The following is a 19970-nucleotide window of genomic DNA, read 5'->3' as shown; positions in this document are numbered from 1 at the left end:
TCTCGCTAGCTGATGGGAGGGCCCGCCTTTGTTTTTGGTCCACCTCAAGGGTCAGAAGTGATACCTCATTGTAATTTTAATTTGCATTCCCTTAACTCCTGATGAGATGGAGAGACTGTTTCCGTATGCTGATGACACATTTACATTTCCTTTTCTACCAACTCCCTATTCATGTTCCTACCAAATTTTTTTAATCAGGATGTTTGATTTTATCAATTTGAAGGAACTATTTATTTGTGTGTTAAATATATTCGTCATTTACCAGACACTGTAGCACTCATTTCCCACAGCTTGTCATAATTTTGTTTATGATTTGATTTTAAAACATGACATTATCAAATATGCTTATCTTTCCTTTTATAACTTTTAAAAAATGAAGTACCATTATTTCACAACCTTGCTAATGTTCTGACAGCTAATGTTCTGACAGCTTCTCCCTTGGGGTGGTCACGGCCTCGCTCCCACACCCAGCACCCAGTCCTCACCACAGCTTTCTGTTCTTAAAAAACTCCCCAGCACCTGATGGAGGACAAGAATAGGATAAAAAGAAACAAAAAACTGAAAAGGAGGTGCATTACAAGACCAGAAACCTGGCTCACCCAAGGAGGTGGGGGTAGAAGAGATTAACATAGCCGTTGACACAGCTATGGAAACCAAGATCCTTCACAGCTTTCGAAACTAAGATCCTTAGGCGCAGACGACACAGGTGGAAACTAGTATCCTTAGGCGCTGACTAGTATCCTTAGGCGTGGACACCTAGATTACAAAGCATAACGTCCAAGCAGGTATCAAACTGCTGTCTAGAGCACAGGCCCAAGAGTAAAGATATGGAGATTGAGCCCATGTGGAATCTCCCGTCCCTTTCAGATTCTGCATAGTTATTCACAATTAGCAACCAATGACAGCTCACAAGGAGCGAGCCCCTCCCAAAGAGAAGAGGAATAATATATCAGTGCAGTCTCTGCACTGGCTCGGGCTAGCACTCCCACTGCCCACCTGTGACTATGCAGGTGCCTCTTTTCACCAACTCTCTCCCTCTGCAGGGCCGCAGCTTCCTGCCTGCCAGTGACCTGTCAAGGCTGCCCGCCTGCAACCATGCAGGCCTCTCTTAGCTAACCTGTGCCTTCTGGGGCAGCTCTTCCTGCCCACTTGTGTCTATGCAAGTGTCTTTTACTCTTTTATCCCTTTCCCTAATAAATCTGCCTTTTAAATATAACTAATGTCTCTGTCTCGTGGAGAAACTCGCCTGGGAACTCCCCGCGTGTCGCTGAAACAGGAGGTCTGGTGACACCTTTCCCAGAGTGGACCCAAGGACCCTGCGCTCCAAACCCACAGACTCCAAAAACCACAACAGCACCCACATTCTACATTGTTCTCCTAAATTCCCTTTTCCTTTTTTTCCTGACGCCTTATTCTTTATCTGAAGTTTTGTAAATGGTGTGACATAAGGGTCCAGGTTAATTTTTTCCCTTATTTAAAGGCAGTTGTGATAGCACCAGTGACAGTCCACCCCTTTTCACTGAGTTGAAATACCACCGTTGCTAGAATTAAATTCTTATGAATGGGGGTCTATTTCTGGACTCCTCCCATCTGTCTGTCCTGATGCAGTGTCTGCTTTGGACAGTGACCTTATTGTGCTCTGTTATATCAAGCAAGGAAAGTCCTCCCTGGTTGGTATTTTTTTTTAATTTTGGTTTTCTTTGAACATTTCTTTTAATATATGAATCTTTGAATTCTTTCATTTGTTTTTTTCACCTTCCTATTTACCTACTCCCCCCTTGGCAAAAGAGAGAAAACCCGATGAAAATCTCAATTGGAAGTACACTAAGTTTGTGTGGTAGAAATTGATTGAAATGATGTTTTATGGCATAAAGTTTTTTATTCAATATAAAGCATTTGTGAAGATTTTATCTTACAGCTTTTAAAATGATTTCATATTTAAGAATGAACAGTGATGTAAAATACATATAAATAAAAACCAAAAAATATTTCATAGATTTTCTTTATATAGATATTATATTTTATGAAGAAAAGCTGTTGATATTTTTATGGAGTATATTTATCAATATCTCTCAAAGAACCAGATTTTGGATTTATGACCCTTTAGGTTTTCATTTATGTGGTTCTTTATAGTTAGCAAAGTTTCTATTGCAAGAAGGAAGACATTTAGGAACATTCTGTGACTTGCTGAAGGTTCCATGGCCTGCTAGCAAGTGGCAGGGCTGGGACATAACCCAGACTGGAATCCAGGACAGTGTAAGGAGGTCCTGCCAGTGGCAAATGTCCCTCCAGTGTCTCCTTGCTTCTTTCACATCCCCATCCCTTTACTTTTGCTTTAATTTCTTAAGGATATGGTGTCTCTCTGATAACAAGCTGAGAGTTTCTGTGGGGGAGACAAATTCCAGAGAATTGGGAGATAGGCTGGAGGTGGGGGGTTGCCCACAGACTCTGGAGTCAGATGGTGTGACCCAGTTCTGCTGACTAAGTGCACCTGTGCCTTAGTTTCCTTATCTGTGTAAATCGATGGATGGTTGTAGTGATGATTTTGTGAATAAAAGCAGGCCTGGTCTGAAGCCTTGAAGGCCCAAGATTTCAGAATTCAGAATTTTAATAATTTTAGCAGTGTGTATACTTCATTGTATGACACCTCTCTCCCTTGCCCTGAGCCTGAGATGACACAATATTTTATAATCCAATTTATTAGTATTTTTGCACTGATATATATGCATATCACATTGAATGGGACAAAATAGCTTCTCCTATTAGTTCAGAGTAAGTTTTGGTGCCAATGAATTTATTGCAAAGTTTTCAAAGACCTAGCAGTGTTAGAATTTTTGAGGTGTCAGAGTGAGGGTAAGGTATTGTGAATTATGCAGGTTAGCGCTTAGGATACTTGGTGACTGGTTAGGACCTGCAAAACCAGTTACAGTTAGGCCCACAGCACCCAATGCCCAGTTCCTGACTGGTTCAAAGGAACATCAGCTGAATGCTTGCTCCTTGTCCCACACCTGTCCTGTCCTGGGTGTCTGGCTGTCTGCACACACGGCTCCCAGAGCCACAGTAGCCAGATGCTTTGAGGAAGCAGAGGGCAGCCAGAAATGGGAGAACTGAAACACAGCCCCCACCTTCCACTCCCCCAAGCCTCTTCCCTTTCTCCTCCTCCACCATCCTCAGTGGAAACAAGAACCCGTGGGCACTTGAAGGCAGCACAACATCCGGGCCTGATGTGGTTCCTAACCCCAGGCCCCACCTTGTCCCACAGTGGCCCCAGCCTTCAGCTCATTTCATAGCATCACCTGCCTAGTCTTATTTTGACTTGGGGCCCCTCATCAGGATATTGAGGTTGAGGGGCACAGTGTATTATCCCAGGGAAGCTCCTCTGTAGAGCCTGTCATCCTGCCTGCAATTTTTTAAGTGCGTCTTTGGGAGTGGAGCCCTTTCTGCCCCTGGTAGACATTCCTCTCCATGGCTGGCAGGAAGCCCTAAGTTCCTGTTTTTCCTGTCCAACTGGCAGGAGATGTGACCCTCCTTCAGAAGGTTTGGACAGAGCCACCCAGGAAAGAAGCCGGGCTAGGCAGCCTACCTGGATGGCAATGGGGACAATCTTGTTGGCCAGATTCTTGTACAGCAAGCAGATGGGGGCGGCCAGGAACTGCAGCGTGCAGGGGTCTGTTTTGTTGGCATCGATGCCGTCCAGCAGCTGAAAGTCCACGATGAAAATGTTCCCTTGCTGCCGGGAGTGGGGGGTGGGGGGGCAAGAGGAAATATGTCCAAGTCAGTTTCAGCCAGAGATGACCCAAGTCGAAGTCCCAGAGGGAGGAACGGCGGCTTTGGAGGCCCCATCACCTCAGTGGGGTACAGAGTTTATAGATCTTCTGTCCTCCGATTCAAGGACTGATTCACATTACATTTTCACAGGTTGCGGTGGTGTTTATGGTAAGGGGAAGGAATGGCACTGGCCAATACCTCATCAGTTATAGTGAAATCTGCTTGGCCCTTAGGAAAGATGTTGAAAGAGCACCCAGAGTGGCAGTTTCATACAAAGAAAGCAGACGGAGTTTAGATGAAATAGGTGACAGAAGTCAGATGCCGAAGAGTGAGGCTACAGGCCTCATTTATTTAAGGTGCAAAAATGGGCAAACTCCTGTCAGAGTGAAGTTGAGGGTGACCCCTGGGGATTGAGATGGAAAGAGCAGGTCTTCAGGGGTGGGAGGGGCAAGGGTGTCTGTAGAGGTGAATTCTGCAGAGGAAGAGTCTATAGCATCACTAGGGGTGTTTAGGGTGGAGAGGTGCTCTTCAGGCGCAGGGGGCGTCTGCTGGGGCTGGGAGGGGGAGAGAGTGGTGCGCTCTGTGTTCTGTCTGAGACCCTGGCATGGTGGAGTGACTCGGTGAAAACTCATGGACCTGAATGACACTCCTTACTCTTCCCCTTTTCAGTAGTTCTTATACTTCAGTACAAAACCAAGGGTGCCTGAGGATAGGGGAAGCTAGAAAGCTACACTTTGCAGATTAGCCTTGAGTCCTCCAGAAAGAGAACAATCTGAAAGTAGGGAGAATTCCTTTAGCCAATTTGGGGCCTACTAAGGCAAGAATTCTGGGTAGAGGGCAATTGGTGCTTCTTCTGAAGTCTCTTATTTTGAACAAAAATAATGGTTGTATTCCAGGTGGCGGAGAGCATTCTGGCTGCTCTGTGGCAGTGGGCAGGTCAATTATCCTCCAGTGAGAGGCATGTCCACAGCTCTGTCTGCAGGGGGCGCCCTGAGGCCACTGAGCACATGCTTCATGAGTCCAGCTCAGGGACACCAAGGAAGAAGGATGAAGAGCTCAGAGCCTGGCCACCCCCACCCCCCTTCTCCTTTTCAGGTACAGAGGACCTAGGCATCTCCTGATGTCTGGGATGTGCCCTGAGCAGTTTGCCTGGGATACATGGGGGAGGGAAGGGGATCTGGCCCTCCGGGGTAGAGGATGAGTGGGGAGAGGCTGGTGCCAGGACAACACATGACATGGCCCCTTCAGACACCTTGTCAAGAAAGTGGGAACACACGGGCTGGCCATTTATGGGGCGGGCTGGACTTCTGTGAGGGGCTGGACAATTGGGCTTTCAGAGCAGAAGTGATCAGCAGTGATTACTGAGCAGAAGGAATGGTCACGAGTCAATTCTTGGGAGCACCAGGTTAGTTAACATGGTGAAGGGTTGGCTAGATGGAGGCCCTGGAGTCCAGGACTGGGACCCATAAGGCCTGGGATTTGGGCCTGTGTCTAGGGAATTTCCGTTATTCTAAACTATCTCCTTTCTTTGGGTCTCAATTTCATTCTTCTAGAAAATAAGGGGGCCAACTCTAGCTCTCAGTTCTGACATCCTAGGGTTTTGCAGTGGACACTGGTACTCTTGTCTGGTGTCCCTGTTCTCTCCTTTTAGCCGGCAGATTCCATTCTCCTGGCAATAGTGATTGATCCATGGGATTATCGCACCACTACAGCTTGCTGTAGGTGAAATAGGGACAATCTGGGAGTGGGCGGGTATTCACTCAACTGGTGGAAGGTAAGTCTGAAGCCGTTGCTGATCATCTTTATCCCTATTTAAGGAGATCCTCCTAAGAAAAAATTCAATAGAGGGAGAAAATTAAATATGGATATGTGATGTCAGTGAATCATCTGAGTCTGGACCCACCTACGTCTAAGTTAGTTAGCTCTGCTTCATAGTGTTGCCTGAGCCAATGAATTTCTTAGATTAAGTCAGCATTAGTTTTTGTGACTTGAAACCAAAAATAATCCCATTACACAGTCTAAGAAAAAAACAGTGTTGAAGAGTTGTAACAATGAATCAGGGATAGGATCTCACTAGTCATGTTCCCCCCCCCCTCAATAATCACACAAGTAAAGATTAAAGGTGAAAGTCAGAGGGAGCTCTTTAAATTATTGATATTAATACTGAAAATATTGATATTATGTTCCTAGGTCCCAGCATCATTGAGAAATGTCACCCTCAACTCCTTCTTTGTTGGACAAGATGGTTTTCATAAGGACACAGAAAAGGGAAGAGGTCACTTTACCAAGGGTAGCTGATTTTGCCATCAGTCAGACAGACAAGTCTGGAGATAGCAGCCTGGGGACAATCTGGGAGTGGGCCAGCAGGAAGTGGTTTCGGCTGCACAGAGCGTGACCCAGCCATTGGAGCTAGGCCTTGGCTGCTACCCCAACCAACCAGGTCCTACCTCGACCTCCTGCTCCAATGTGAGCTGCCGCTCTAGGCTGCACTCCACCATCTCTGTGGTCACCGGGAGCTTCGCTGGCAGTTTTGTGCAGCGCTGGATCAACACGGGATTGCAGCCGTTCAGGAACTGGTAGCCGAACATGAGGTCTTCCTGCCAGTGTTTCATGACCCTGTCTACAGGGAGAGGATCACAGCTTCATCTGAGCTCTGTGTGGGGGCAGCCCAGGCCATGGAACCCCTGACTCTGGCCAACCCCCATAGTCTCTGCTGTTCCCTTCTTCCAGGCACTCTCAGGGCAGCTGGCTGACCACAGACTCCACCTGTCATGCCCACTGCTTGTCCCTGCCCATCACTGGGTCAGGCCATGGCCATACCCCTTCCTTTCTGAGTTCAGCACTTCTAGGGGCACCCCTTTTTCAAGGACAAAACCAAAAATGGGATTGTTGCATCAAACCAAAACTCTTCGGCACAGCAAAGGACACTCAAGGCTATCTGCAAGAATCTGCAAGAAGCAGAGTGAAAAGTTAACCTATGGAATGGGAGAAAACATTTGCAAACCATATAGTGATATTTGTGAAGAGATAAAATTCCAAAACATATCAGGAACTCCTTCAACTCAATAGCAAAAAGCTCCCTAATAATCCAATAAAATGGGCAAAGAATAAATATTCGTCCATAGAAAACATCCAAATGGCCAGGAATTGTATGAAAAAATGTTCAAAGTCATTAATCATCAGGGAGATGCAAATCAAAAACCACCCTGAGATATCATCTCATACCTGTCAGGATGGCTGTTATTAAAAAAACAAAACGAAACTAAAGACAGTGTTAGTGAGGATGGGGAGAACTTGGAACCCTGCACACTACTGGTGTGCATTTCTCCTGTTCATTTCAACACAAGTCCTAAGAGCCAAGATGTAGAAACAACCTAAATGTCCATTTACAAAAGAATGGACAAAGAAAATGTGTTGTGTCCATGCAGTGGGAAACTATTTAGCCTGTAAAAGGAAAATTCACATTATGTGACATGAATGAACCTGGAGGCCATTATGCAAAGTAGTAAGTTATGCAAGGTTTTTAAAGTAGTCAGGGTAAAATGGTGGTTGCTAGGGGCGGCGAGGGACGTAAATGGGAAGTTTCTGATCAATGACCATAATGTTTCAGTTAAACAAGTTGAGTAAAGGCTGAGGTGTGCACTACAACATTGTACTTGCAGGGAAAAAAGGTAACTCAGGTCCTTTGCCCAGGATATCCTGAGGGGAGTGAGGGGGTGGGGTGTGGGGGTCTGAGTGGGGGTATATGGGGAAGGAGTCCGAGGATAGGAGAGAAGGGGAGCAGTGGAGGGAGAGGGATTTGCTGACAAAGGCAGTTTTCCCTCATGTGCTTATTTCATTCCTGTGTCCTTATCTTTCTGTTGCTGTGCCGTCCTTCCTGTGCCGCTGGATGCTGTTGCTTTACCAAACACAGGCTTGTCCCAAGGGTCCTGATATTGCTTTTAGGTTCATGCTTAAAAATCGAGTTCAATTCTGCCTTATTCTGCTTGGAAACATCATGATCAACTGAGGTAGACAAAACATTCTCAAATTTTGGAGACTGTTGGTATGAAATGAGGGTGATGGTTCTCAACCTTGAATGTCGAGGAGGAGAAGCCCTGGGGTGATGTGGTCACCAGTGAAGCAAACTGCATGGGGCAGGGGTGCCCACTGGGTGCTGGGAGATCTGGATACTCAGCCTGGACCTTCCTGGTGCTGGAGCCGAGCGGGCAGCCCTTTCCAATTCCCCAGGCAGGTCTGACAGGAAAATGATCTCCCCCCTGGCTATGCCCACAAGAGCCCCCAAGGCCACACTCACCAGAAATAGTGTTGCTGATCTTGACGAAGATTTTCTCAAAGTCAGGGAAGTCATTCCAGGAAGACTGGAACATGTGCATGAAGCGGTTGATGAACAGGTTCTCCATCCTGCAGACCAGGGCCTGTGTTACTCCCAGGATATGCTCTGGCCTTGCCTCCCTCTTCTTAGCCCCTTCTTCCTGCGGTCTCCCTGCAAATCTACCCAGCCCAGGGCAGCTCCAACGGGGCAGCTAATTGGCCTGGTAGAACTAGGATGGAAACTGGCATCCACTGCGTCTCTCCTGTGATAGTGGCTGCTCTGCTAGGGTTCCAGAACAGCCTAGCATGCCTCTAATCCCACTCTTGTGTGCTTTGTCCAGGTACTCATTCATTCATTCATTCATTCATTTGTTCATCAAGCTTTTGCTGCCCTTGTGCCGTGCAAGCTTCCAGGGGCAGGAAGCCACATCTCCCCTGCAGCGGCTCTGTCTGGCCCCTGGATTTTGGGGGCAATGAGCAGTACAATAGAGGTTAACACTCAGCTACTTTCTGCCTAACCCCGGCTAGCAGCCCAGTGCTGAGAAGGACCGTTTTCAAATGTTCATCCCACAGGATAGCAGAATAACCCAGGGCAGGAGCTTGATAAATTCAAAATGCAGGCTGTAGACAATAAGGAGTGAGAGCTGAGTGGCCTGGGCAATCCAGAAGCTGCTTGGAGAAGGCGAAGAAGAGGGGAGAGGCTTCCCAGGCTTCCCCTAAGCATCGCATAGGACAGAAGGTTACAGAATTCTGGCCCGGACTCCCACAGCATGGTATACCAGCCCTCAGATTCTCTGGCACGCTCGCATCTGAAATAACAGTTATCCCACCTCCTCCCTGAGCCAGTGCACACGCGCCCACTCCTCCCGCAGGCCTGCGGCCTGCTCTGCCCTGTGCACCTCCTGACTTGGAGCTTATGTTGTGTGGTTCCCTCGGACTGGAATGCCCTGCACTGCGCTTGTGGGATAAGTGTATCTGGAGGGCTCTCCTGGTGTACCCCAGCCCTCCTGCCATTTCAGATCCCACTGCCTCTTCCCCTGACCTGTGCATTTATGTGGCTGCCCTCTACCTGGACTGCCAGGAGGGCAACAGGGGTGGGGGTGGGGTTCTACATTGCTGAGTGCTGAGGCTGAGCCTCAGGGCTAGAAGGCACAGGCATGGGTTTTGCCCAAGAGGCATAGGGGACATTGTTCATGGTGTTCCTCGAGCGGGCTGTCCTTCCTGCCCACCCACCCCCAAAAGGTGAAGGGCAGAGCTGGCCCCTTCCACAGGAGGTGGTTTTAATGCACTAGTCCAGCACCTGGCCCTCACCCCTGGGCGGCAGGCTGGCTAGGGGCTGAGTGTTGGCATGGGAAGGTTTGGGAGTCACAAAACCTCCTCATGCCCTCCCTGACCCAGCAGAGTCAGAGGATTGAAGTTTGGGTGTTTTGTTCAGAGAGAACCTGGCTGATGGGGACAAAGGCTCTGGAGGCGTCACCTGTGAACAGGATGAGGGCAACAGTCCACGTGACCAAGGGCGGGACTCCACAGACAAGCAGGTGGGGGTCCCCTTGGCCCTGCCAGGCTCAGGAAAGGCACCGGGACAGAACAGCCCTCCCATGCCACCTGCTTGAAGACTCCTTGCAGTCCTTTCTCACTCAGCAAGTGGGTCTCTCCTTTGTTCTCGCTGCCCTGGGACTGCTAGAGACCCATGGGTTTGGGGGAGGTGGCTGGGGCCATGAAGCCTGTGATCTCTGTGAATTGGGAGAATTAGCTGCTTGCAGGTTACTGAGAGGCTGACACCTGAAGGTTCTGGAGCACAGCCTGGGTAGTGGTGACTGAATACAGCAGGCTCTTAGCACCTCGAAGCTGGAGAATAATGCTGCATCAGCTTCCAATTGTGGCTGGCATCTTCTCTTTTCCTCCAGCCCCTGAAGGGGAAGGAAAAGTGCCTTGTGTGCTGACCAGGGAGGGTGCCGCAGCCTTCCCGCTGCCAGGCAGGCCCTGGGCCAGGAATTCTCAGCCAGAGCTGCTTTCAGTCTTATTTCCTCTTTCCTCACTCACGGTCCACAGCCCTCTTCCTCTGCCTCCCTTGTCAGCTGAGTATCTCGGGACAGAAACTCTTGTTAAAATAGAGAGGTAAACCTCATCGAGACTGTGTCAGTCTGTGTGGAAAAGGACTTAATTCTGGGGGAGGACAGGCCTTCCCGGGCCTCTCCAGTCCCCACAGACCTGAGCAAGGCCGAGCATTAGAAGGTACCCAGGAAAGAGGTCCTGGGTCCGGGATGCCCCGAGGTCCAGGCTGGCCTCCCTTATCGAGGGATCTCGTGGGATTGAGGAGTGAGTCACGGGCCCTCACATGGGCCACAGTATTCCTAGCTGGGTCCCTTTGACCTTCAACCCTAAGGCTGGCATGGAAAACAGCAGAAGCCACAGGTCCAGGAAGAAGTGAGTTAGGAGGAAAACATTTGCATGTCATCTACAGGCAAAATATTTCCAGATATTTATAGATAACCAAGCATAATAGGGTCTTTAAGATCTGTTACTGCATGAGGAGGAATCTGTTCATGGTGACATAGCCAGGTAATGGCACAGCCAGGCAGAAGCTGGTGCTAAAGTGCCGGCACAAGCTCATTTCCTTTGTTTCTCTGGCTCCTTTCCCTCTAACATCGTCTCCATTTTCCATGGCACAGTCTTGCTGTTTGATATGGGGGCACAGCTTACTGAAGAGGATGAGGACGGGCCAAGTTCCAGACATGACTTGGAGGAAACATGTCATCAGTTACCCAGAAGTGGCTTGGAAACAGAGCTGCCCACAACTGGGAGGTTCGTCAAGGCCACCTTGACGACCCAACAAGTTTCAGTTTCCCATGGGCAGGCCCAGGTTTATCTGCAGGCAGGGTGGCCTGGCTATGGCTTTAGCCACTGGGACACAGGCCAGGTCCTGGCTCTGCCTCTGCGGGCTTATGTCTGTCAGGAATTGTTGACCCAGAGGAGACAGTCAGGCCCAGCTGGGTATGGTTTCCCCATCAGAACCCTAGGAGGCTGGACCTTTGAGACTTAGCGCCTCCATGCTGGGGTCTGGACACAAGAATCCCGGATGGGGCTGGGAGCTCTTGCGCAAGCCCAGGCCACGGTGAGAGAGAGCAGCTGAGATGGGAGCTTTTAGGGTCTGGCCTAAAGTCCCGGGCCTCTCACATCCTAGCCATGTGGTCTTGGGCGTCTCTAACTTCTCTCTGACTCCGTCATCATGAGCAATAGGCATTGCCCCTGACTCCGAGGACTGGCATGAAATGTGGGAAGCATTGACACATAAACAGAGTTCAATAAATATTAGCAACTAGTAGCTTGACAATCACTTATTACTAATATTAAAGCCACGGTGCTCTGGGAGGCCAGTGGGAGAGTTCATAACCCGGCTCGCCGTGCTTCTACCCGCTCCTTTCCCTTGGAGGCTTCTGACAATTCATTCCCTTTCTTCACACCCAATTCACGGAAGAGTCTTCAACCATGACTCCTCTTTGCCTCGTCTCCTCTCTGCCCCCACAGTGCTCTCACCCAGGGCACTGATGACTTCCAAGTGACTCCACCCAAAGGATCTTTCTGATCAGCCCCAAACTTCCTGATCTCTCTGAAGCATCTGAAAGCCAACCCCTCTCTTCTTGACACTAAAATGCTGAGCCTCCTGGACTTGTCTTGCTTCAAACCCCCGTTTGCCACCAACTTCCTTCAAGGTGCAGCCATATATGTAGTTTTGTCCAACCTCCAAAATGCAGCAGGCAGTCTGTTTGGGGCTGTCAGACATCGCCACCCCCGTTCTGGTCCTCTGCCCCTTGCCTTTCTCTCGCCTGTCTCTGGAAGGGTTTGCCTCAGTGCTCACTGAGGCTCTGTGCTTCGCCTCAAGCTGCATGTCCCACTGTCCCCAGACCCTTGCCATCACAGGCAGTTTGGGGCACTCACCCTCAGCATGCCAACAAACTGAACTCACCTTGCCCTCCACACCTCTTCTTCCCCAGCATCCCCTTTTGATGACCACCCCATCTCCCCTACAAGCCAGAGGCTTAATGGCAAGGATTTCCCTGGGTTCTCTCAGCCTTTCTGCCCAGTGACCTGAATTCCAACTGAATATCCCACATCACATCCTGCCCTCTTCCCTGTCTTCATTCAGCCTCTTCCCCACCTCCGAGCTCTCACATCTAACCCTCAGAAGCTGCCAGAGGCGCCTGTGGTCTTACATTGCCAACTCTTACTGAATGTTGAAATCCAGGCCGGCAGAGGTGAACGCAGGTCACAGCAGCATTGCTGATGCTGCTTTCCCAGGACCACCCCTGTGGGGTGCCCCTGTGGCCCCAGGGAGAAGGATTCTCCTTCCCTCCATCTCATCCAAGGAAGTGTGCAGTAGTCAGGGTCCAAGTACCCTGGTTCTTGTGTGAGGCTGGTCACCTCTCCCAGAACTCAGTCACTTTTCTGCAGTTACTAACCACTGGGAAGGAAGCACGTTTTCTCAATTTCCTTTGAAGAGGACATTCCTTTATTAGCCCTGCTAACGTGCAATCAAGTTCCAGGCTGCAGTGAGTGGTGAGTAAACACATAAGCTGCTCTTCCTTTGATGTCATTAGGAAATTTCACAACTCTTCGTCCTGCAAGTAGACCCAGCCAATGGATCTTTGCATGTGGTAGTCTCTCTGTTTCTTAAAAACACCGTATTGTGTTTTATGTTGACTATTTTAGACATCCACCTCTTCCTTCAGGGCAGAAATGTATATATACATATAATACATATATTACATATGTATTTGAATATTAATATATATTTTAGCATTGATGTTTTATTTACAAATATTTTCCTTTTCTCTTTTTTTTTTATTGAGGCAACATTGGTTTATAAAATTGCAAATGAGTTAGAAGCATAGGAGCACACCCTTCAAATGTTGCCATATATGCCCACCACAAAGTCATCCATAGTTCACCATAGTCCACAGTAGCCCCCTCCTTACTCTGATTTCCCCCTTCAAACTCCCCTTCTAGTAGCCTCAATTCTACAGTACCACATTGTTTTGATTATTATAGCTTGTAGCATAGTTTGAAATCTGGCCGTGTGATACCATCACTGTTTCTCTTTGTTGGTCGGGATTGCTTTAGCTATGTGGAGTCTTTTGTGGTTTGATATGAATTTAAGTCATGCTTGTTCTATTTCTTTGAAAAGTGCCATTGAAATTTTAATAGGATTGTATATTGTTTTGGGTAAAATGATGTTAATAATTTTAATAATGTTAATTTTGCCAATCTGTGAGAAGGTACTATATTTCCATTTTTAAAAAGATTTTATTTGTTTTTGTACATCCCAATAGAAGAACTGGGGTGCAGGCCAGAGCTATAAGTAATGAGGGGATTCACTAAAGACAGAATGGGGAGCAGAGCAGGCAGATTTTACTGAAATACTCTGCTAAGGGGAGCAGTGGGAAAAACGGGTCTGCTGCGCTATATATGGGTGAGTTCCCTGGCCAAGGATCAAACTCAGGCAGTCAGGGTGACAGCACTGAGCCAACCCCTAGGCCACGAGGGAGGTCCCCTATTTCCATTTTTTGTGTCTTCTTCTTGTTTGGATATAGGAACACAACTGCTTTTTGGAAACTGGTTTGTAACCTGCCACCTCTGCTGTACTGATATATTATTTCAATTGTTTTTTTTAAGTGTCTAGGGTTTTCTATATATATTATCAAGTCAGTTGCAAATAATGATAGATTTACTTCTTTGTTCCCAGTTTGGATTAATTTTATATCTTTCTCTTGCCTAATTGCTCTAGCTAGGACTTCCAAGTCTATGTTGAATAGTAGTGGTGAAAGTTGACATCCTTATACCAGATCTTATATGAAAAGCTTTCAATATTTTACAGTTGAATATGATCTTGGCTGTGGGTTTGTCATGTACAGTCTGGGTAGGGTGGGGCTTGGTGGCATGGAATATGTAAATGCATTGTTAGGAGTGAGAACCACTGATCTAGGGTGTCATGATGGGGATACATGAGCAATAGAAGGTAACTGTGTGTGTGTGTGTGTGTGTGTGTGTGAGAGAGAGAGAGAGAGAGACAGAGACAGAGACAGAGACAGAGAGATTGTGAGGTCCATCTGGGTTATACTCAATTCATTTCTACAGAGTTTACTGGGCACCTATTCTTTGATAGCTGCTGATTAGGCTCCTGAGATACAAAGATTTGCAATGATCTTCAGGAACATTTAAGAAAGCATACCTGTAAAGCTGAAGCCTGGTTTTCACTCCATGATCCATCTACTTCCCATCTATCATTTCTCTCTCCCTCCCTCCCTCCATCCTTCCTTCTTTCCATCAACCATCCATTCATCCATATGCTTGCCAACCTACCATCTATCCATCTATCTGCTCTTCTATCCCTCCACTATCCATCCATCCACCCACCCACCCACCCATGCATCCATTTACCACCCACCGCTCATTCAGTCCACCACTATCCATCTCTCTACCATCCACCATTACTAAATGGAGATGGCACTACTCCCCAAAGCAGCATCATCTCCTCTGACCTCAGTGCCTCACTATCCCCATTTCTCCCTAAACTGTTCCTTTCTCAAGAGCCTTCTGTCCTGCCTGTCCCATCTGGTCTGGACTCTGCTCTACAGAAGGCTTTGACTCAGCAGTGTCAAGCCCTGGGTGGAAATTGAGGCATTTAATCACCTTGAAGCTTCCAGAGAGCCACATGTTGGGTATTGTATTTTTGGTTTAAAATTTCCTTTGCAGTTGATCCCAATTTTAGCAGTGGAAAATAAATCCTCAACTTTGGACCCAGATAGACCTGGGATTCAAATGCTGGATTCTCCATTTGCCTGTATGTCCTAAGGCAAATTCCTTGACTTGGGCCTAGTGGAGCTTCAGTTTATTTACCTGGAAGTGATTAAGAGCAGTACCTATGTCCCAGGGTTGCTGTGAAAGGTTAAAATAGCTGATTCTATGTGGAAAGCACTCACACCAGTGAGCTTGAGACTTGACAAGTGTCAGGCACTTTCTGTCTCCCCCCCCACTTAGAGGCCTCTGGGAGACAAATGCATGAGGTCTTTCTGATGTGAGGGGCTTCCCTGCAGATGCTGATTGTGAAGCTGTGTGTGTGTATGTACAGGTGTGTATAGAGTTCTTCCAAAATGTTCAAAGGAAGAAGGCCTTGGCTCAAGCCTTGGTGGCTTTCCTGGAAAAAATCTGGCCAAAAGAGATGCCCTTCGGAAGGGGGAGCAGCTATACAAGTAGGCAAATGTTGCCACAGAAACTGACTGGGTTAGTGGTTCTCTACCCCGTGTGTCTCCCTCCTGGATTTGTTTACCAGGGACCAGTGTCCTGTGGGAGATGCTCCTCCTTTGGGTCACCCTGACACTGGGAGCCACTGAAGCTCTTCAGGATGGTCTGAGGCTCATTCAGTTTGCAGAGCCATGGAATTAAGATTTTCCAGATTTGTGTGATAGTGAGAATTCCCCAAAGTATCAGGGAAGAGATTCAAAGGTCCTTCCTGTAGCCCTGGGATGGGGCTGGGAATGTGTATCTTTAGAAGCATGCAGGGAGGCGCGGGTCTTAGAGACTGAAAACCCTGCAGTATTTCAGCTGTGAAGAAGCACTGAGAACCCACTCTATGGCCAGATATAATCAAATGCATTTGGGAAGAGTGGCTCAGTCAAGCTACTCCCCCAGGGCAGGTCCCCACAAGGAAAGGAGTGAGGTCCTTCTCCAGGCCCGAGCATTGGAGGGGCTGCCCAGCATCCTTGAGTTCTCATAAACTTACGCTTTGGAGTAGTTCAGAACAAAGTCCACTCCTTTCTCACTATCAAATTGGATGTCGCGGGGTAAATCCTTGTGGCATTTGGCATCAATACTCAAGGGGAAGCCGGGGTTCCACTCCATCCACCTGAGCATGAAGAAGAAAAAATTGTGTTAAATACCTGGCATCTGGGTCAGCTGCTTCAGGGAAAGGTTGTGTGGCCTGAGGTCGTGCTGCCATCTCAGACACACTAGCTGGCATGTGTCCTGTGAGGTTCTGGCCCCATAGTAGCCAGCTTTGCTGTGTCCTGAGCACCAGAGTGGGAGGTTTGAGGAGGCCTCTACACCTGAGACTGGTCATCCCAGAGGGGTAGAGAGTGGTAGGTGTGCACAAAAAGGAATTGGAAAATGAGACCTTAGAAGACCTTATTTATTTGAGATGACACTCAATGGCAGTGTCTCCTCAGCATAGGTCTTCTGTTCTTCATGGGAGGTAGCAGTGATTTAGGTTGTCCTGTTATGCCAGACCTACACATCCAAAGTCCACCACCTTGGTCAGAGTCCCCCAGAAATCATGAGGTGATCAGGGTTGGGGAATGGCAGCCTTCCCAGCAGTGTGCACAGGTCTGTCAATAGCAGGTTCAGAGTTTGCGGTGATCAAAATATATTCCCCCATATTGAATGGATGTTTCTCACAATATTAAAATAGATGATCTCTGATTAATCCCCGATTAATTTCCTTGGTATGTATCCAAAGAATACAAAACCACTGATTGAAGAGAGATACTTTTATGCTTATTGCAGCACTATTCACAATAACCAAGATATAGAAACAACCTAAGTGCCCAGTGACAGGATAAAGAGGAGGAGGTATATATACACAATGGGATACTACTCAGCTATAAAAAAACAGAAATATTGCCATTGCCATTTGCAACAACATGGATGGAACTGGAGAGAATTATGCCAAGCAAAGTAGGTCAGAGGAGAAAGACAAATATTGATGGTTTCACTCATGTGTGGAATATAGAGAAACAAAATAAATGAACCAACCAACAAACAAAAAATACTGGAAATCTGACTGCAGAACCAAGACTACAAGAAGGGGAAGGAAAAGGGTGGGAAGTAAAGGGAGGAAGGGTGCCTACTGGATTATGTTGGGTAGCAGTCTGGGCACAAATGCCCCATATTGTGCAGCTGGGATGCAAAGGAGAGAGCTGCTCCCTGCAGCTTCTGGGAAAAGAGAAATATCAAGCTATCTCTAGATATCTCATTTGCTATACTGAAAATGCAGCGAGAATATAAAGTATTAACAGACTCCCCCACCCCCTTCTCAAACATCATCTAAGCCTTTAATATCAAATCCAGTAATTGGTGAGTGAAGGAGGATTTTGGGAAGAGTGTTCATTAGAAAATAACAAGAAGTCTAATTTTAACAAACGAAAATATCCAAAGTATTTCCCGAAAAATCAAGACCTAGTGAGGATACTCATCTTTGCTATTAATTGTTTCAGAAATTCTAGTCATGCAATTAAAAAAAAAAAACACTTGTCAGTGATGTAAATGGTGGAAAATAAGACACAAAATCATCATCATTTAGAAAATATGATTGAATAGCCAGGTAACTATAAAATTACCATTAAAATTGTTAGAGTCAGTAAACGTGTTTAGTAAGGTGTGGGTGAGGGTATCTATTAAAAACCAAGTAATTATCTTTATCCCAGCAATATTTATTTACAGAGAAAAGTATCCCACTCCAGTGGGTAAACACCCTAATTTCCTTAGGTGTACATTGGCAAGAACTGCATGGAGAAAACTAGAAATTGGATTGAAGGGCATTCTACTAGAGGAAGGGCATAGGACAAAGTGACAGGGACCATGGAGTAGTTTTAAAATGCTGGTACAAAGCGCTTACGCGGGTCATTCAAAGCAGTGGTCGTCATGAGATTGAAAAAGAATAGCGAGATAACAAGACAATGATTAACATTTATTAGAACATTATGATAGTGAAAAAATAGTTGTGGGAAAGAAAAGCAGACAAAATCTACAAACAGACCCAAGAAGATACATGAATATCAGGTGAAACTGGCTTATGCTTGTTTTTGTTCGTTGTTATTCCCTGGCTTACCTTTTGTGTTTCTTCTGAAAACTTTTTTTTTTTAAATTGAGGTAACGTTGTCTTACACGACTGTATATATATTTTAGAAGTACAGCCTACTGTCCCCCCTTCCCTACCCTCCCAACGCCCCCTCTTGTAACCTCATTACTACAGTCAGTAGTAATGCTTTTTATGTGACCAGCAGGATTCTGTGTTTCATAGTTTAACCTATTTAATTCTTTCAACGCCCCTATAAGATAGTACTAGCAGTCACCTCCATCCCGCAGATGGGAAACTTGAGGCACAGAGAGATTAAGCAGCTTTCACAGAGCACCTGCCGGCTTTGCATGCTGAAGGTGTCATCCCAAGGCAATTGGAAGGAATGTACTATGAAGAGATGACACTGGTGACATTTGAGCCCATTTTTCATCAAGTAAAAATTATATGCAGATAAATTAAAGGCTTCTATTGAAAAACAAAGTTATAAACATAACGGACTACAAGTATTTATGTACCATTGAGGTAGACAGGATCTTCTAAGCAAAGCAGGAAACCCAGTTATAAAGAAAAACATATCACTAAGAACATAAAAGACTAAATCTTCTGCAACAAAAACAACAGAAGACTGTTGCGCTGTACATGTAATATATTACTTGAATATATAAAAAGGTCCTTAAGATTAATAATTAACAAAAAATAAAAAGAAAGCACATAAATAGGCAATTCAAAGATGCTTATTAATTCACCTGTTATTAATTAAAGATGCTTATTAATGCAGATTTAAACAAGAATGGGGGTCTTACTTGGTGATTTTTACATGCTTAAAAAATTGAAAACATCAATGTCATCAGGTATTGGCAAAGGTTTGGGTAAAGTATATATTCATTCACAATTGTTGGGACTGAAAATTGCTGTAAAATTATGGGTAAGAATTTTTGTCAGTATTTCTTACAAGGAAAGAAAGGGTGATTTGACCCAGTCATGTGAGTTCTGGAAATTAATCTGAGCGGAACAAAATTATCAAAGTATTTGTACCAGGTTGCTTTTGCAGCACTAACTATACTGCCCAAATGACCAAACAAATATACTATGGGACTCAAGCTGAATATCCATCTGTAGGGTTGGTAAGTTATGGTACAGTCATATTAAGCAAGAAATCTGTGCTAATTTAAGGATGAGGAAAACAATAAGATACTATTTCACACACATCAGATTGACAAAGATGAAAGTGTCTCAAGGTGAGACATGTGTTGATGATGTAGGAAAGGATCAATCCCTCAGAAACAGCAGCTAGGAATGAAAATTGGCAGAAGCCCATTGGGAAAAAAAAAAGATCCTATCTAGAAAACATGATTTGTGATCTGCAAGATTGCAAGTCTACTTTCAGGAGTATTTCCTAGTGCGAGCTGAGATAGGGAGATGCATGAGGAAGTTCATGGTGGGTGACTTGTCATAGCTAGAAATGAAATACCACCCATATGTTCATCACCAGGAGTGGGTGAGTAAGGGGGGCTATTCATATAATGGTGAGCTCTGTGGAAACTGAAGTTATGGATGGAGTCTGTGATAACTGGTTGCTCTTCAAAAGAGCATGCAAAGTGACAAAAAATCAAGGAAGTCACAGAAGGATTCAATTAAAAGATGTAGATTAAGAACTACATAGGTATATGCAGTCACAGTGAGCGCCCACGGGCGCTGAGTTAGGACTTGTGTTTCCATCGTCCTGTCTGGCTGATTGAGTGATAAGGACCCACTGGCTTTGATGGTTTCCTGACTTACTAACTGCAGACTATAAGTTGTTGCTTTAATTCGTAACTCTGATCTGGAAGCCTGAGGGTTCATGTGAAAAAGGAACTCCAAGATTATGCAGATGGTGCAAAGCTTACTGTTTCCTGACCGGAAGCACAGGAGGGGTGTGCAAAGGACAGATAAGTGAAATGCGAAAGAAAACATGGTGATTAAATCTAAGGAAGCGGTAAACTATCTCACCCGAAAACTCCTCTGCCCCTCTCCCTAGAGCCTGCCACAAACCCCA

At 46.3% G+C, this 19970-nt stretch overlaps 1 protein-coding gene across 1 annotated transcript in view; it reads right to left on the bottom strand.

Moving 5' to 3' along the window:
- ALOX5 (arachidonate 5-lipoxygenase) overlaps positions 1-19970 on the bottom strand; it is a 41144-nt gene that overhangs the window by 6756 nt on the left and 14418 nt on the right. Inside the window, exons 4-7 of the mRNA XM_037497513.1 lie at positions 15863-15985; positions 8066-8172; positions 6216-6388; positions 3584-3730 (exon numbers count right to left, since the gene is read on the bottom strand). Of these exons, the coding sequence (XP_037353410.1) occupies positions 3584-3730; positions 6216-6388; positions 8066-8172; positions 15863-15985 (550 nt within the window). The remainder of the gene's footprint in view (positions 1-3583; positions 3731-6215; positions 6389-8065; positions 8173-15862; positions 15986-19970) is intronic.

The sequence above is a fragment of the Talpa occidentalis genome, unplaced genomic scaffold (assembly GCF_014898055.3).
Source record: "Talpa occidentalis isolate TD23 unplaced genomic scaffold, MPIMG_talOcc4v2.1 talOcc4.8, whole genome shotgun sequence".
Lineage (NCBI taxonomy): Eukaryota > Metazoa > Chordata > Mammalia > Eulipotyphla > Talpidae > Talpa > Talpa occidentalis.
The sequence above is the reverse complement of the archived record's forward strand: the minus strand, read 5'-3'. Positions and strand labels throughout refer to the sequence as shown.